The 17,196-nt window shown below is 42.7% G+C and overlaps 1 protein-coding gene across 1 annotated transcript in view; it reads right to left on the bottom strand.

Annotated features, from left to right (window-relative positions):
- Window positions 1–17,196, bottom strand: part of ALKBH1 (alkB, alkylation repair homolog 1 (E. coli)) — a 36,352-nt gene that overhangs the window by 7,988 nt on the left and 11,168 nt on the right. The window contains exon 3 of the mRNA XM_011949489.1: window positions 15,490–15,652. Within this exon, the coding sequence (XP_011804879.1) occupies window positions 15,490–15,652 (163 nt within the window). The remainder of the gene's footprint in view (window positions 1–15,489; window positions 15,653–17,196) is intronic.

The raw sequence follows: 17,196 nt of genomic DNA, 5'->3' as shown, positions 1-17,196 counted from the left end.
CTTTAAATCACAAGCCTCCAGCATCTCGGTAACGATAAAATAAGAATGACAACAATGACAATAGAAATGTCTTTACCAGTCCATGGGAAATGGTACCAAGAGCACTATGGGCAACCAAAAATATGACTTACAGAACGTTTTCAGTTTGGTTTGCTAAAAGTAGGGTATGGTTAATCACAATGATTTCTATGTTTCTATAATGATGGTGGCTTCCCAGAATTGCAGGTTGGGAAAAAAAAGTTTAGCAAAATATAGTGTATATAGTACAATAAAAAATAACTGGTTTAACATGACTTCTTTAACTCTGTATAACATAGCTTAGATAACCGAGGCTTAGCTAACAATTAAGGCAACACTGTAACTGATTGGGTTTCTGACATACCCTTGTTCAAACCACAATAGATTTCTGTAAAAATGAGAGGTGCTCTTTCTGCAATTACATCATGTCTGATCGAATCTATGTGATTAACTACTCTTTTTTTTTTCTTTGTTTTTTTTTTTTTAGAGATGGAATTTCACTCTTGCTGCCCAGGTTGGATGGAGTGCAATGGTGCGATCTCAGCTCACCACAACCTCTGCCTCCCAGGTTCAGGCAATTCTCCTGCCTCAGCCTCCTGAGTAGCTGGGATTACAGGCATGCACCACCACACCTGGCTAATTTTGTATTTTTAGTAGAGACGGGGTTTCTCCATGTGAGGCTGGTCTCGAATCACCTCAGGTGATCCGCCAGCCTTGGCCTCCCAAAGTGCTGGGATTACAGGCGTGAGCCACTGTGCCCGGCCCACTACTCTCTAAGGAGGAAGCTTGTTTGGCTCACCTCCAAATATCTAAAAATATGAGAATGGTAGGTCTAATGATTTAATTTTTCTCTATGTTATTTACATCATTGATCAATCAAAATTTTTTTTTGTCCAAAAACTATGGCTGTTTAGAAAAGAAAAAATTCCTTAAAGGAATCTGATTGTGACAGGAAATGACAAATATAAGAATAGAAAGTCTAAGGAGAAATTAGAGGGAAACTGAACGCAGTATAAAGTCTAGTACTAAAGTAAATAGCAGACTTTAAGGGGCACGAGAATTAAGAAAAAGGAGAGCTCAAAGTCAGCTGTCGAATCAGTTGGGGCTTTTTGGCAGAGTTGGGAGTTGAGCACGGCACTGAACAATGGGCAGCATTTAAGTAGGGAGTGATGCAGCAGGCAATATGGGCACACAGCACAAGCAAAAGCAAAGGATTTATTGAGGCCCACACTGTTAAGTGGCACTCATCTTGATGTTTGACAAAGAGTAATAGATGCTATCTGTCCTCACAGAGTTTACATTCTAAGGACATCACGACACATACATACATCAAGACCAGCAGATAAAAAGGAATGGACAAACACTCATTTATTTAGGACAGGTGTGCAGAAAAGAGACATGGCAGACTTGACTGATGGTCTGCTTACAAAGTTGGTCCTTGGCAAGGTTCACACAATTCTCTGGAACCATCAAGAGTGGCTTACTGCATCTAACCTGTGCAAACAATATGGCTCATGCTTTGCTTCTGGGAGTTTGTGACTTTGGCATGTGTCAGGCAGAGGCTGCCTACACGACAAGCTCCTAGTAAAAACCTTTGCACTGAGCTTCTTTGGTAGATATTTCACAGATTTTGTTACAATCCATTGTCATATCCTGTGTGACTTCCTTGGGAGAGGACTTTTGGATGCACGCATCTGGCTTTCCCTGGACTTTGCTCCAGGCCCCTTTCCCTTTGCTGATCTTGCTTTGCATGCTTTCACTGTGATCACTCTCATCTCTGAGTATGACCATATGCTGAGTCCTGTGAGTCCTCCTGACAAATCATCAGATTTGGGTGTGGTTTTGGGGACCCCCCTGACACAACAGGAGACAGACAACTAATAATTTAGGGAAAAATATAAGGCTTGGCCACTGACAGCAACTAGCTGATTTGAACAATTACAATATGGACAACAATCACACATTATTTAATATTTGTGCATAAAAACTGAAAAATGAAAAAATGTCATGTAGTTATTAACACAACTTGAGGTCTACCAATGTTTATTCAGCTAAAGGTACAAATCAAAGAACTCCCTGATGTTCTCCTCTAGAGAACATGTTCTATTTCAGTAGCCTGAGACAGAAAAATAAGTATGACTCATGTGGACTTTGTGGTTAATGGAAATATAGATGTAGTTCCAGAGTTACATAAGCACCCTACAGAGGCGATGCATTCTATTTCTCTTTTCAATATATTACTTTGTAGCCAATTCCTTATTTTAAGGTAATCTCTAGGATATAAGAAAATGATGTTGAAGAAAAGGATGATGATGATCATATGAATATTGAATCTATGTGTTTTTGAGGAAGGGGAAAAAGAGAGATGGTAGAAGTGGTAGAAAAAGATGAAAGAAGTTGGTCATCTGAGACTGGAATCCAGAACTCAAAGTTATCTAAACGGCAAAGAGTCTTTTCAAAAATTTTTTTTGGAGACGGCTTCTTGCTTTGTTACCCAGGCTGGAGGGCAGTGGCATGATCTTGGCTCACTGCAACCTCCGCCTCCCAGATTGAAGTGATTCTCCTGCCTAAGCCACCTAAGTAGCTGTGATTACAGGCATGCACTACCACACCTAGCTAATTTTTGTATTTTTAGTAGAGACAGGGTTTCACCTTGTTGGCCAGACTCGTCTCGAACTCCTGACCTCAGGTGATCCACCCACCTCAGCCTCCCAAAGTGCTGGGATTACAGGCATGAGCCACGGCACCTGGCCTATTTTTATTGTTTAATTAAAACAAAAAGGAAAAATATAGAGATGTGGTCTCACTGTGTTATCCAGGATGATCATGAACTCCTTACCTCAAGCAATCACTTCTGCCCTGACCTCCCAGGGTGCCAAGTGAGCCACCACACCAAGCTGCAGTCTTTTTTTTTTTTTTTAAAAAAAACAACAACAGTCCAGGGGTATTTTATTTTAGCACCTATTATGCTATGAATCCATAGAAAATAGGTTCCAGCAGCTCAGGCTCCTTCCCATTGGTTCTCACAAAGTGTGCTTCTCTGGGTGGAGCAGGCTGGCGCTTCAGTTGAACCCAGGTACCTTTCTCTTTGGCTTCTTTTTCTGATCATTTTCCTTCACGTGCTTCAGGAAGCTATCTCAGCTCTTAGAGTGCTTAATGTGCTCAATACACACATTAATTCTCTTGGCAAGAATCTTGCCCTCAACTTATTTGTTCACAACAATGCAAACAGCATGCTGGGGAACACTGTAGACTCTTCCAGTTTTGCCATGGCAACACTTGCAGGCCATTTTTGAACAGTACCCATTCCCATTCCCTTAATGTCAATAATATCATCCTCCTTTTTTTTTTTTGAGATGGAGTCTGCTCTGTTGCCTAGGCTGGAGTGCAGTGGTGTAATCTCAGCTCACCGCAGCCTCCACCTCCCACGTTCCAGCGATTTTCCTGCCTCAGCCTCCCGAGTAGCTGGGATTACAGGTATGCACCATCACACCCAGTTAATTTTTGTATTTTTAGTAGAGACAGGGTTTCACCATGTTGCCCAGGCTGGTCTTGAACTCCTGACCTCAGGTGATCCAACCACCTCAGCCTCCCAAAGTGCTGGGATTACAGGCATGAGCCACTGCATCTAGCTGACAATATCATCTTTCTTATATATATGCATATACATGGCCAAAGGAACAACTCTGTTTTTTGTTTTTGTTGTTGAGGCAGAGTCTCGCTCTGTCGCCCGGACTGGAGTGCAGTGGCAGGATCTCAGCTTACTGCAAGCTCCGCCTCCCGGGTTTACGCCATTCTCCTGCCTCAGCCTCCAGAGTAGCTGGGACTACAGGCGCCCGCCACCTCGCCCGGCTAGTTTTTTGTATTTTTAGTAGAGACGGGGTTTCACCGTGTTAGCCAGGATTGTCTCGATCTCCTGACCTCGTGATCCGCCCGTCTCGGCCTCCCAAAGTGCTGGGATTACAGGCTTGAGCCACCGCGCCCGGCCTGGAACAACTCTGTTTTTTAAAAGGCCTAAAAAACATCAATCAGGTACCTTTCCTCTTTCCCTTTGTGTTTGTCATTTTGGCAAATGACTGGAAGATGGCAGGTCCAGCTGAAAGGCGCAAAGAGTCTTAAGAGCTCTACAGAAAGCCTTTAACAGAACCTGTCTGTATTCCACTTAATTTTTGCCCAGTGTTTTTCAAACTTTAATGTACATCAGAATCATCTAGAAGGCTTGTTGAAACTCACATGGCTGGGTCCAGGCCTACAAATTCTTATTCAGCAGGTCTGGAGTGGGGCCTAAGAACTGCATTACTAATAAGTTCCCAAATGATACTTACGCTGTTGGTCCAGGAACTACACTTTGAAAAACACTATTCTAGCCCAAACTAAAAAACAAAACACAATACCTTCCATTTCTTTCTAGCTCAATAACAGATTGTTTTATTCTTTTTCTTTTTTTTTTTTTTGAGATGGAGTTTTGCTTTTGTTGCCCAAGCTGGAGTGCAATGGCGCGATCTCAGCTCACTGCAACCTCCGCCTCCCAGGTTCATGTGATTCTCCTGCCTCAGCCTCCCAAGGAGCTGGGAATACAGGCATGCACCACCTGTATTTTTAATAGAGATGGGGTTTCACCATGTTGGTCAGGCTGGTTTTGAACTCTTGACCTCAGGTGATCCACCCACCTCAGCCTCCTAACAGTCATAGTTTGCTGCAGGCTGACGCAATCCTCCCCACCTCAGCCTACTGAGTAGCTAGAATTACAGGTGTGTGCTACCATGCCCAGCTAATTTTTAATTTTTTTGTAGAGATGGGGTCTCTCTACATTGCCCAGGCTGGTCTTGAACTTCCAGTTTCAATCAGTCCTTCGGCGTTGGCCTCCCAAAGTATCGGGATTATAGACATGAGCCACCGTGCCCAGCCTCATTTTATGAAGAATCCATATTATCATATCAATGTCAGACTGATCTGAAACAATAAACGTAACAATAACGCAGCTTTGGAAATAATTCAAAAGGTGACAGTATTTTAGACACCTGATATGGCCGCAACAAACTGCTTTTCCACCAAAAGATTTAGTCTAATATTCAAGAACAGAGGATATAGTATTATAATTAACACAGGTTTATGCTATTAACAATAAAAATTATCAAAATTATAGTGACAGCATGAACAGAATCATCCTGTAATACACCTTTTCTAATTTAGTTCCTTTTCTAAGAAGCCAAAATCACATCTCTCACTGGGCGCGGTGGCTCACGCCTGTAATCCCAGCACTTTGGGAGGCTGAGGTGGGCGGATCACTTAAGGTTAGGAGTTCAATACCAGCCTGGCCAACATGGTGACACCCTGCATCTACTAAAAAACCAAAAACTAGCCAGGCATGTTGGGGGGTGCCTGTAATCCCAGCTACTCAGGAAGCTGAGGTACGAGAACTGCTTGAACCCAGGAGGTTGCAGTGGGCCAAGATCATGCCACTGTACTCTGGCCTGGGTGACAGAGTGAGACTCCGTCTTAAAAAAAACAAAGGACTCTAACTGTGTGATTACAAGAAAGGCTTTGAGCTGGGCATGGTGGCTCACGCTTGTAACCCTAGCACTTTGGGAGGCTGAGGTGGGAGAACTGCCTGAGCTCAGGAGTTGGAGACCAGCCTGGGCAACATGGTGAAACCTCATCTCTACTAAAAACACAAAAAATTAGCCAGGCATGGTGGTGCACGCCTGTAGTCCCAGCTACTTGGGAGGCTGAGGCAGCAGCCTGGGAGGAGAAGGTTGCAGTAGGCCAAGACTGTGCCACTGCACTCCAGCCTGGGCGATAGAGTGAGACCCTGTCTAAGAAAAAAAAGACTAAGGTTTTTGAGTTATATTATGGAGGAGGACTGGTCCAAGGACGTAAAATAAGCCAGAGTTGAGTGTTACCTTGAAAAGCATTAAGTTCAGTCCTCATAACGAAAAAAAAGAATAGCTTAAAAACTTGCTTACTGCAAGAAAAATTGTCACCTTTGAGTGTCTATGCCATTTTTGGGAGAATGACATATATATTTTTGTAATGTATTAGACCCATGTAAGTGCATTAGACCCTCATTTCACATCCTCTTCTGAAAACTTGATTTCAATTCTTGCCTTTGTATTTTCTGAAAGGAAAGCAGCAACAACTGTTAATATCTGCCTTCAATACGTGAGAGCAGGACTGGCCAGCACTAAGCATTTCTTGTTTTAGTACTATTTAGGGACCTCTCTGGTTAACCATGGGCCTCTTGGGTAATGAAAATTCCAAGATTTGTTCTTGAACACTGTGAACAGTAAGGCCAAAACCATTTAACATGCTTCTGGATCATTTTTAAGCATAAAATACTGAGAGAATCACTGAAGGGGGTGGATTTTTCTCTTTTTAAACCTGACTTGTCCAAAAGGAGGTCAAGAAGGATCAGTACCAATACAACTCTCACCCTGAAGAATGCAGGAAATATGTTGGCACCTAATACATCTTTATCCAATTATCCAAAAGAATGTTTTCAAGCAACCATGACCCTAATTATTCGGTCTCACTAAAAAAGAAACATGCTATGCTCCCTGCTGCCTTCTCCAGGCACTAGCAGAAGGATGATGGATGGGTGGGCTGGCCACCTTCTCCCCTGGTGAATGTGCTCATACAGCAGTTTGCTTGGTTTCTGTCACGGGTAAGCGCCTTATGTAAGTGTTGGCATTTTTCTTAGCAATTGTTTTTTCTTTTTTGAGACGGAGTCTCGTTTTGTCGCCAGGTTGGAGTGCAGTGTTTGTGATCTCGGCTCACTGCAACCTCCACCTTCTGGGTTCAAGTGATTCTCCTGCCTGGGCCTCTCTAGTAGCTGGGACTACAAGTGCGTGTCTCCACGCCCAGCTAATTTTTGTATTTTTAGTAGAGATGGGGTTTCACCCTGTTGGCCAGGATGGTCTCAATTTCTTGACCTTGTGATCCATCTGCCTTGGCCTCCCAAAGTGCTGGGATTACAGGCGTGAGCCACTGTGCCCTGCCACCCCACTCTTTCAGTGTTTGAGTGCTTTCAGTTTTCTCTCCCTTCTCAACCTGACACTCCCAGTCACTCATTGCAAATGGACATCCAATGCCACCATAACTGCTAACATCCTTTTGCTATCTTGCAAATATTCAGTCTTCTCTAACCATCTAAACTGTCTTATCTAACCATCTTCTGTTCTAAACCTTCACCATTCATCTCAAGTCCTTAGTTGTGTTCTTATTTCCTTCTACGTCAGTGAGAAAACAGAAGCCTGCTCAAATGATCCAGTGAACAATTTCAACTTTCCTCTCCCACACCACTAAACTTCTCTAAATTTTCACCTGATCCTTCCTCCTGGTTACAGAAGTGGTCCTACTTCTTTCTTCCAAAGCTAATTCGCTACCTATACTATATCCTATTTCCCTGACCAACAGCCTCTGAGGCCTTTCTCCATTAATAGTATGTTTCTTCTCATACTTTCAAGTCCTCTTCTGAACTTGTTTTTTCCCTCTTGGCCTTCAAACATGTTTAATACTCCTACATACTTAAGAACAAACAACAAAAACATTTTCTCTGTCATTTATGCAAGCTACCTTGCTTATACCTCACCTCCTTCTACCCCTTACCCATCTTTCCTTCCCTTTATAATTAAACTTTTAAATAATTCTACATTTGCCTTCCTCATTCTCTCCCCTCACCGTAATCTGACTCTTGTTTATATCACTACTGAATCTAGTTTTTCAGTTTTCATTACACCAATTAACTGTCAAATCCTAGACCTATTTGACATGGCTGGCCCTTCTCTTCTTGAAACATTTTCCTGTCTTAGCCTCTAACAGCATTTCTTCTGTTTTTCCTCATATCCTTTTGGCTGCTTGGTGTCTTTTCCTGCTCTATTTTCTTCACCCTGTGCTGATGCTTCCTGGGGCCAACAGCCTTCTTTCCTATAGATGAGAAAGAAAAGTGAAAAGAAAGGAAGAAAGAACATCACATCTATTTTCAGCACTTCACTATGGCTTTCATGTGTAACTCCCTCATCTCATCTTTTTCTCTCCGCATCCCTCTCACCCTTACATTACTCCAAAGCTCAGTTCTGTATTTCCAAAATCATGCTGGACATCTCCACCTGGATACCCTATAGGCATTTCAAAAACAGTATGGCCCCAACTACACTAAGGATAGTCTCTGCTCATTCTTCTCTTCTTTCAATACTTATTTCCATTACAAGCCTTAGTATTACCCTCACTGCCATGTAGAAATCTGTAGATGATTTTTAACTTTTTCTTTTCTCTCACTTTTTATAATTGCTTGGTAACTAAGCTCTGTAGACAACATCTTTTTGAGGCCTTTACCATCTTTTGCATGGATTAAACTCAATTCTTTTTTTTTCCTTTTTGAGACAGAGTCTTGCCCTGTCGCCAGAATGGAGTGCAGTGGCGTGATCTCAGTTCATTGCAACCTCTGCCCCCAGGTTCAAGGGATTCTCCTGCCTCAGCCTCCTGAGTAGCTAGGACTACAGGTGCATGCCGCCATGTCTGGATAATTTTTTGTAGTTTTAGTAGAGACAGAGTTTCACCATGTTGGCCAGGATGGTCTTGATCTCTTGACCTCGTGATCCATCCACCTCAGCCTCCCAGAGTGCTGGGATTACAGGTGTGAGCCACAGCACCCAGCCTAATTCTTTTTTTTTTTGGAGACGGAGTCTCATTCTGTCGCCCAGGCTGGAGTGCAGCGGTGCGATCTTGGCTCACTGCAACCTCCACCTGTCGGGTTCAAGCGATTCTCTCACCTCAGCTTCCCTAGTAGCTGGGATTACAGGTACCTGCCACCATGCCTGGCTATTTTTTGTATTTTTAGTAGAGATGGGGGTTTCACCATGTTGGCCAGGCTGGTCTTGAACTCCCGACCTCAGGTGATCCCCCCCGCCTCGACCTCCCAAAGTGCTGGAATTATGGGTGTGAACCACCGTGCCTGGCCTAAATTCTTAATTGTGCTTTTTGCAACCACTGTATTTTCAGTCCATTTCCTCCACTACCACAGAGTTATTTTTCTGAAGTGAATAATCTGTTATTAATCCTGATAAATACCCACTGTTAATAGGACAAAGTCCACACTCTTATATGGCATGCAGAGCCATTTATATTCTGGCTCTAACTAACCTTTCTAGTCTCATCTCCAAGCATTTCCCACAAGGTATGCTATTCTCCCCATTTTTCATGGCCGTGCCTCTGACTACACAGTTTTTTCTACTAAAATGCTCTGCTCCACTCTCAGCCCAGCAGATTTTTCCAATTTGTTTTTTCATACACAGGTTACACTCACTTTTCCTGGGAAGCCTTTCTCCTAGCCAATTCCTATGTTGTTCCCCCAAAGCACCCTGCAACTTCTATTCAAGCACACATGCTTTGGTATTGTAAATTCCTTATTTAAGTACCTGGGTTCCTCCTTTAACAGTCCCTCCCTCACTGGCTTTTATTCTTCTTCATAGCTATCCTAGCATCACATATTTTCTAAGACACAAATGTACATTATTTAATAAATAGTGAAAATAAGAAAACTATATAAAATGATCCTTCTCAAATTTAGCATTGTTCTTATTAGACTAATAAAGAGGGAATATGAATTTAATTGAAATAATATTTACTGAGCACCTTCTAATATATACAAAGAACTGTGGTAAGAATCAAGGCTACAAAATTTTCAAGATGGGAGAGGAAGGCAATGGAAGGAGATAGGGATAGATGACTCAATTCACTAGAATAAATGCTATACTAGCATTATCAACAGTCTTAAAGAAGTAGAAAGAGGAGAGGATTAATTCTGCTTCCACAATGAGGTTATCAGTGGGAAAAAACCTGTCACACACATAAAAATGGATGGAGTATTTCATAAGCTAATTTACAGAACAAATAAAGCTAAGTGGTTATTTGGCAACTATGTTGCACTGAATTAAAAAAAAAATCAAGCAAAATAATTTAGAAAACAAAAAATAAGACAGGAAATTGTAGTTCTGGCTATTCAGGAGGCTGAGGTGGGAGAACTGCTTGAGCCCAGAAGTTCAAGGCAGCCTGGGCAACATAGCAAGACGCCATCTCTAAAAAAAGTAGCAATAAACAAAAAAACAAACCAAAGCAAGAGGATAAAGAATGATGGGAAGTAGGAGATTCTTGTTGACTGAATGATAAGGGAAGACTTTCTTCTAAGATGATAGTAGAACAAAGACTTAAAGGAAGCAAGACACCGTTGATCTTAAAGGAAAAGCTTCCTAGGTAGAAGAGCCTGTACAAAAAAAAAATCTGAGCATGCCTAATGTGTTTAAGGGTAGCACTGGAGGTCAACGTGGTGGAAAAGAACAAATGAAAAGGAAATGAGGTAGGAATGGTAGGAAATGAGAGTAGAGAGGTAGCTGGGGGCCAGGTCTTCTTAGCCTAACAGCCATGGTTAAGAATTCTGGATTTTTTCTAAATGTGATGATGTTATGTAACAAAGAATGTGACTGGTCTTTGTCCCTGGCTCCTGCTAGGGAGATTCTAAACCCTTGAAATTTCCTGAGTGATAAAAGTGTCACTGTTAATTAAGGTGGGCCCTTGGAATCACACTTGAGTTTGTGCTAAGAAGGGAGGCTGGTTAGGCTACTGCAGCGCTCTAGGCAAGAGATGATGGCAGCTTAGACCAAGGCACTTGTGATGAAGATGGTGAGAAATGACTGAATTTATTCTGGCTTTGAAGTCTGGGATATATACTAGAGGGTTGCATTTAAAGTTTTTTTAATCCTTGCACAGTGGCTGCATTCTACGTCTGGGATATGTCATGTTAGATTTATGTCACGTTAGATTTATCTGGTCTCCTGCTGATGAACTCTTAGGCTGTTTCACATTTTTTTTTTCTGTTATAAACAATGTCACAATGAAGATGTTTACACGTAACTTTTTTTTTTTGAGACGGAGTTTCACTCTTGTTGCCCAGGCTGGAGTGCAATGGTGTGATCTCGGCTCACCGCAACCTCCGCCTCCCGGGTTCAAGCGATTCTCCGGCCTCAGCCTACTGAGTAGCTGGGATTATAGGCATGCGCCACCATGCCCAGCTAATTTTGTAGTTTTAATAGAGACGGGGTTTCACCATGTTGGTCAGGCTGGTCTTGAACTCCTGACCTCAGGTGATCTGCCCGACCTGGCCTCCCGAAGTGCTGGGATTACAGGCGTGAGCCACCGTGCCCAACCTGCACATAACTCTTGTACACTTGTACAACAATCTCTAGCTACGCTATTCACTTTGAAAACACCATAGAATTGAGGTACTCTAATTTTCTGAACAGTTCTTAAGTTCAAATATTTTTTAAAATAATTTTTGCTTTTGCTTAAGTTCCAGTATTTCTTCTTCATTTCCTATTTAAAGTTTTTTCGGCCGGGCGCGGTGGCTCAAGCCTGTAATCCCAGCACTTTGGGAGGTCGAGACGGGTGGATCACGAGGTCAGGAGATCGAGACCATCCTGGCTAACACTGTGAAACCCCATCTCTACTAAAAAATACAAAAAACTAGCCGGGCGGGTGGTGGGTGCCTGTACTCGGGAGGCTGAGGCAGGAGAATGGCGTGAACCCGGGAGGCGGAGCTTGTAGTGAGCTGAGATCTGGCCACTGCACTCCAGCCTGGGCCACAGAGCGAGACTCCATCTCAAAAAAAAAAAATAATAAATAAATAAAAAATAAAGTTTTTTCTTCCCTGACCACAGAATTCTAGAAAATTAAAATCAAAAGGATCTTAGAGGTCCTTTACTTCAGTGGTTCTCAATGTCAGAGGATGTTATGAAACCTAATCAAAATCTCCACGGGATCTCTTTTGAATAACAGACTCTCTCCCATTCTGAGAGACTGGCAAAGTTGGGAGAGCAGCCATGTACTGTCCACATGACCCTGACTGCCCATGATTCAATTACCTTGAATGGCTTATCCAGTCCAATACCTTCATTTCTCACATGAGGAAACTGAAGCACGTATCACATAGTGACACAATGAAAACTTGGCCTTAATCGATTTTCAATACTGCCAGTACAATGTCTGAGCATATCAATTTCTTCCAACCCTTGACAACATAAGGTATGACCACCAAATATTTTATTTTTGCTAATTTATTAGACAAAAAAAAAAGGTTATCTCACCATTGTTCATAGGATGATTTATTACAGAGATTCATCTGAGCTATCTTAAAAGACAGCTGTGATTTCTGCAGAGTCATATATCAGAAGGAAAAAAATCCATTACTTGAAAACACAGGCTGGTTTAATAGCAGTAGGTTCTCTCGGACTAATTTCACTCAACCATGATCTTCCTTTCCCTTGCTCTCAGTTGTGAAGAAGACACTACTAAAAGCTTATGGACAGGGTTTTCCTCACTGCTCCTGTTGATACCATAACCTACAGACCAAGGTTTAAAGAAAAACCACGGAATTTTACTTCTTTCCCCTTAAGAAAATCTTCTCTTTACTCTGTTAGAATCGGCATGACAGTTTCTGAAAACTACAACATGAGGCCACGTAACATCAAACAGGACACAAAGTTGGTAAAATGGTTTTAACAGGCACTTTTAAGGACTTCTCACGTATTATCTTGTTTAATTCTCATACTATTCAATAAGGAAAGGACTGTTATGAGACACAGAAAGGTGAAGGAACTTGCTCAAGGTTACAGCTATTAAGTGGTGGAGCTGGGATCTGAACAGTCAGTCTGACTCCAGAACTGGTGCTCTACATTAGTGGTTCCCAACCTTTTTGGCACCAGGGACCAGTTTCATGGAAGACAATTTGTCCACGGATGGAGTGGGGATGGGGGGTGGTTTGGGGATGAAACTGTTCCATCTCAGATCATCAGGCGTTAGATTCTCAATAAGGAGTGCGCAACCTAGATCCCTTGAATGTACAATTCACAACAGGGTTCGTGCTCCTATGAGAATCTAATGCTACTGCTGATCTGACAGGAGGCGAAGCTCAGGCAGTAATGCTTGGCTGTCTAGGTCTGTGGCCCTGTGGTTGGGCACTGTTGGGTCACATGGTTGGGTCTGTTGGCCCCTGCTCTATATCACTAAACCCTTTACCATCTGGCCCAAATCCACCTCTCCTCCTTCATATTTTACCAATTCTGCCTACCCATGGCTTCCAGGAAGCATTTTCTTTTTTTTTTTTTTTTGAGATGGAGTCTCGCTCTGTCACCCGGGCTGAAGTGCAGTGGCCGGATCTCAGCTCACGGCAAGCTCCACCTCCCGGGTTTACGCCATTCTCCTGCCTCAGCCTCCCGAGTAGCTGGGACTACAGGCGCCCGTCACCTCGCCCGGCTAGTTTTTTTTTTTTGTATTTTTTAGTAGAGACGGGGTTTCACCGTGTTAGCCAGGATGGTCTCGATCTCCTGACCTCGTGATCCACCCGTCTCGGCCTCCCAGAGTGCTGGGATTACAGGCTCGAGCCACCGCGCCCGGCCCCAGGAAGCATTTTCTATAATTTACCTCCAACCTAGCTACTTAAGTGACCATTCCCATTATATCCTATAATGTCTATCCCCGCATCTACCAAATTGTATGTATGTATGTATGTATGTATTTATTTATTTTAGAGACAGTCTCTCCTCAGCCTGCAGAGTAGCTGGGACTACAGGCGCACATCACTATGCCCAGCTAATTAAAAAAAAATTTTTTTGAGCCAGGCGCAGTGCCTCACACCTGTAATCCCCGCACTTTGGTATGCCGAGGCGGGAGGATCACCTGAGGTCAGGAGTCTGAGACCAGTTTGACCAACATGGAGAAACCCCTATCTCTACTAAAAATACAAAATTAGCCAGGTGTGGTGGCACATACCTGTAATCCCAGCTACTCTGGAGGCTGAGGCAGGAGAATTGCTTGAACCTGGGAGGTGGAGGTTGCAGTGAGCCAAGATCATGCCATTGTACTCCAGCCTGGGCAACAAGAGTGAAACTCCGTCTCAAAAAAAAATTTTTTTTTTCCATAGAGGTGGGGTCTTGCTATGTTGCCCAGGCTGGTAACTCCAGGCCTCAAGTGATCTTCTCACCTTGGCGTCCCAAAGTGTTGAGATTACAGGCATGAGCCAATAAGCCCAGACCCAAATTGTATCTAATTATCTGTTTCTATGTTTTTGTCCATAACTAAAGTACAAATTTCTTGAAGACAGGAACTGTTTTTTTTATCTGCCTTTGAATCTCTTAACACTCAAGCAGTGTCTGACACATAGCAGAAACTCAATAGATATATCTATTGAATAAACGTAAGAAAGTACGCATCCTATGCTCTTGTCTCACAGGACAATTTATTCTGTCTTAAATATTGTATCTTTGCTCAGGCTGCTTTCTCTACTCAGTAGAGACTTCTTACTTTTCCGACTGGTAAACTCCTACTCATTTTTGAAGATCAGTTCAAATGGACAGTGAAAAGAGGATAACCCAATTAAAAAATCACTTTTTCAGGCTGGGCTTGGTGGCTCACGCCTGTAGTCCAGCACTGTGGGAGTCCGAAGCTGGGGGATCACCTGAGGTCAGGAGTTTGAGACCAGCTTGGCCAACATGGCGAAACCTCATCTCTACTAAAAATACAAAAAGTGGTGGGGTGTGGTGGCGGGTGCCTGTAATCCCAGCTACTTGGGAGACTGAGGCAGGAGAATCGTTTTAATCCAGGAGGCAGAGGTTGCAGTGAACTGAGATCACGCCACTGCACTCCAGCCTGGGCAACAGAGTGAGACTATCTCAAAAAACAAAAACAAACAAACAAAAAATCATTTTTTCTTCTTTCACACTTCTACCCTGACTGGAATAATTATTTCCTCCTCCATGCTCCCACAGTATTTTTCTAAACCCCATCATAACAGTTTCTGAGCTCTACAATAATTATTCCCACAGGTAACGCATTCTTGCCAGAGACTATGCACTGTTGAGTGCAGGGAGGGTGCCTTTATCTTTGTGTGCCCAATGCCTAGCATCATGCCTGACACACTACTGACCCTCACTAAATATTTGTGGAATGAATGAATTAATGTTGAAGCATGAAGGTGAAAATATTAGTTCTTCTCATGAGGAACAACTGACCTATCATAAAATGGCTAGTACCACTGAACCCATCTAGGAGGGTAGAAGCAAAGTGCTTTCAATGTTACTTTTCCTAGGATACCACAAGCCTTCAAAGGAACTCACTTTAAGTAGAAAACAATGGCTGAAGCTAACGGAAATGGATCATGCGATGATTAATGAGGATGAACTCAATTATCTAAGCTATGATAAGCAAGTCTTTAAAATGGATCTCAATTTACTGTAATTGTCAAAGCATCTGTCCAAATGTTCCTGGGGAAAGAATACAATTGTGCTGTTTTTCCTTGGAAACAATGAGGGGAAAAAAAACCCAGCCAGTCACTTTTATTGCATTGTTACAGAACAGTTCCTGCAAAGACCTGTGATGATCTGAGCTAAGTATTAACACTTCATTCTGATTGACAAGACTTACCTCAGGAACTCTTTGCTCTGTTCCCACAGATCTTGGGTCTCTTCTTTAGTCATGTGTTTGTCCAGGTTACATACATTAGGTTTCTGGGAATATAACTTAAGGCACTGTTTCACCCAGTGCCACTGGTAACCTGGGAGGAAGGGGTTTGGGATAAAAATGAACCCTATACAAAAGATGAGTGGGAAAAAAAGAAGAGGGGGAAATTCTCCATCAGTTATTCAAATAATTTCGACATCTTTAAACTCACTATTTTGTTATTTACTCCCCTTATGTTTTTGGTCATGCTTCAAGTTAACGAACAGGTAGGTTTTGATGAACATTAGACCTCTACCACTATGCAAATGTGTCTGGCTTTCTGGGTATTCTCAAGAGAAACGCATATTCCACAAGGTTAACTGTGTTATCCCAAAGGAAACTTTAGAATTGGAAGTGGCAAAAGTACACTTCTAATTTTTATCAGGTCTTGCTACTTAGAGTCATACAAGACCTTCTTTACCTCCCTATTTCCTTTATTACAGGCATGATTATATGAAATCTTATAATGAATTTTAGCTAAAACATAGATTTGAAAGTCATCATCTAATGAATGGCGTGCTGATTATTGGTCTATTTTCTCTCAGTTTCAAATCCACTCTTCTATACTTAGCTTCATAATATGGGGCTGAGACCCTGCCAACTATATTTCTTATTTGCCAGCTGGCTCTCTGCTAACCTGTGCCTATAAGGGTCACTAATGGAAGACTGGAGGGCAGAAGTTGGTTCTAATGTAGTTTTTCCACATCACTAGAATCAGCCTCATTATGTCCTCTCCTCAGAAGTCTAAGCACCAGGTTCCATGTAGTCCCTTTTCCACGCTTCTCACCGTAGTAATCCCAAGCTCTTTTGTTCTTCCTCCCAGCTGTAGGGGTGATAGTTGCTTCCTGCAGTTACCATCTCTGTAATATCTCAGTTTGCAAATTCCTGCAGTTAGTGTCTCTGCAATATCTCAGGGTTTGTAAACAACTACAGCATGTGTGTTAAAGATCTTTGTGACCTTGAGAGCAATCTAACCTCATTTTTCTCTGTAAAAGGTTAATAACAGGCCAGGCGTGGTGGCTCACACCTGTAATCCCAGCACTTTGGGAGGCCGAGGCAGGAGGATCACATAAGGTCAGGAGTTTGAGACCAGTCTGGCCAACATGGTGAAACCATCTCTACTAAAATACAAAAATTAGCCAGGCATGGTGGCAGGCACCTGTAATCCCAGCTACTCAGGAGGCTTAGGCAGGAGAATCACTTGAACCTAGGAGACGGAGGTTGCAGTGAGCCAAGATCACGCCACTGCACTCCAGCCTCGGCGACAGAGCCAGGCTCCATCTCAAAAACAAAAGATTAATAATAATATTTAACTGGAATCCTATGCATGGCAAAGATTCATTCATTCATCAAACACACAATATGTACCTGGCACTTTCTTTCCTGTTTTTTTCTTTTTGAGATGGGGGTCTCACCCTGTTTCCCAGGTTGGAGAACAGTGGTGTGATCTTGGTTCTCTGCAACCTCCGCCTCCTGGGTTCAAGGGATTCTCCTGCCTCAGTCTCCCAAGTAGCTGTGATTATAGGTGCCTGCCACTGTACCCAGATAATTTTCAAATTTTCAGCAGAGACGTGGTTTCACCATGTTGGCCAGGCTGGTCCGTACCAGGCACTGCCTTGAGAATTGGAGATC

Source organism: Colobus angolensis, unplaced genomic scaffold, assembly GCF_000951035.1.
Source record: "Colobus angolensis palliatus isolate OR3802 unplaced genomic scaffold, Cang.pa_1.0 Scaffold3, whole genome shotgun sequence".
NCBI classification, from domain to species: Eukaryota; Metazoa; Chordata; class Mammalia; order Primates; family Cercopithecidae; genus Colobus; species Colobus angolensis.
Note: the sequence above shows the minus strand (reverse complement) of the source record. Positions and strands in the feature narration are given on the sequence as shown.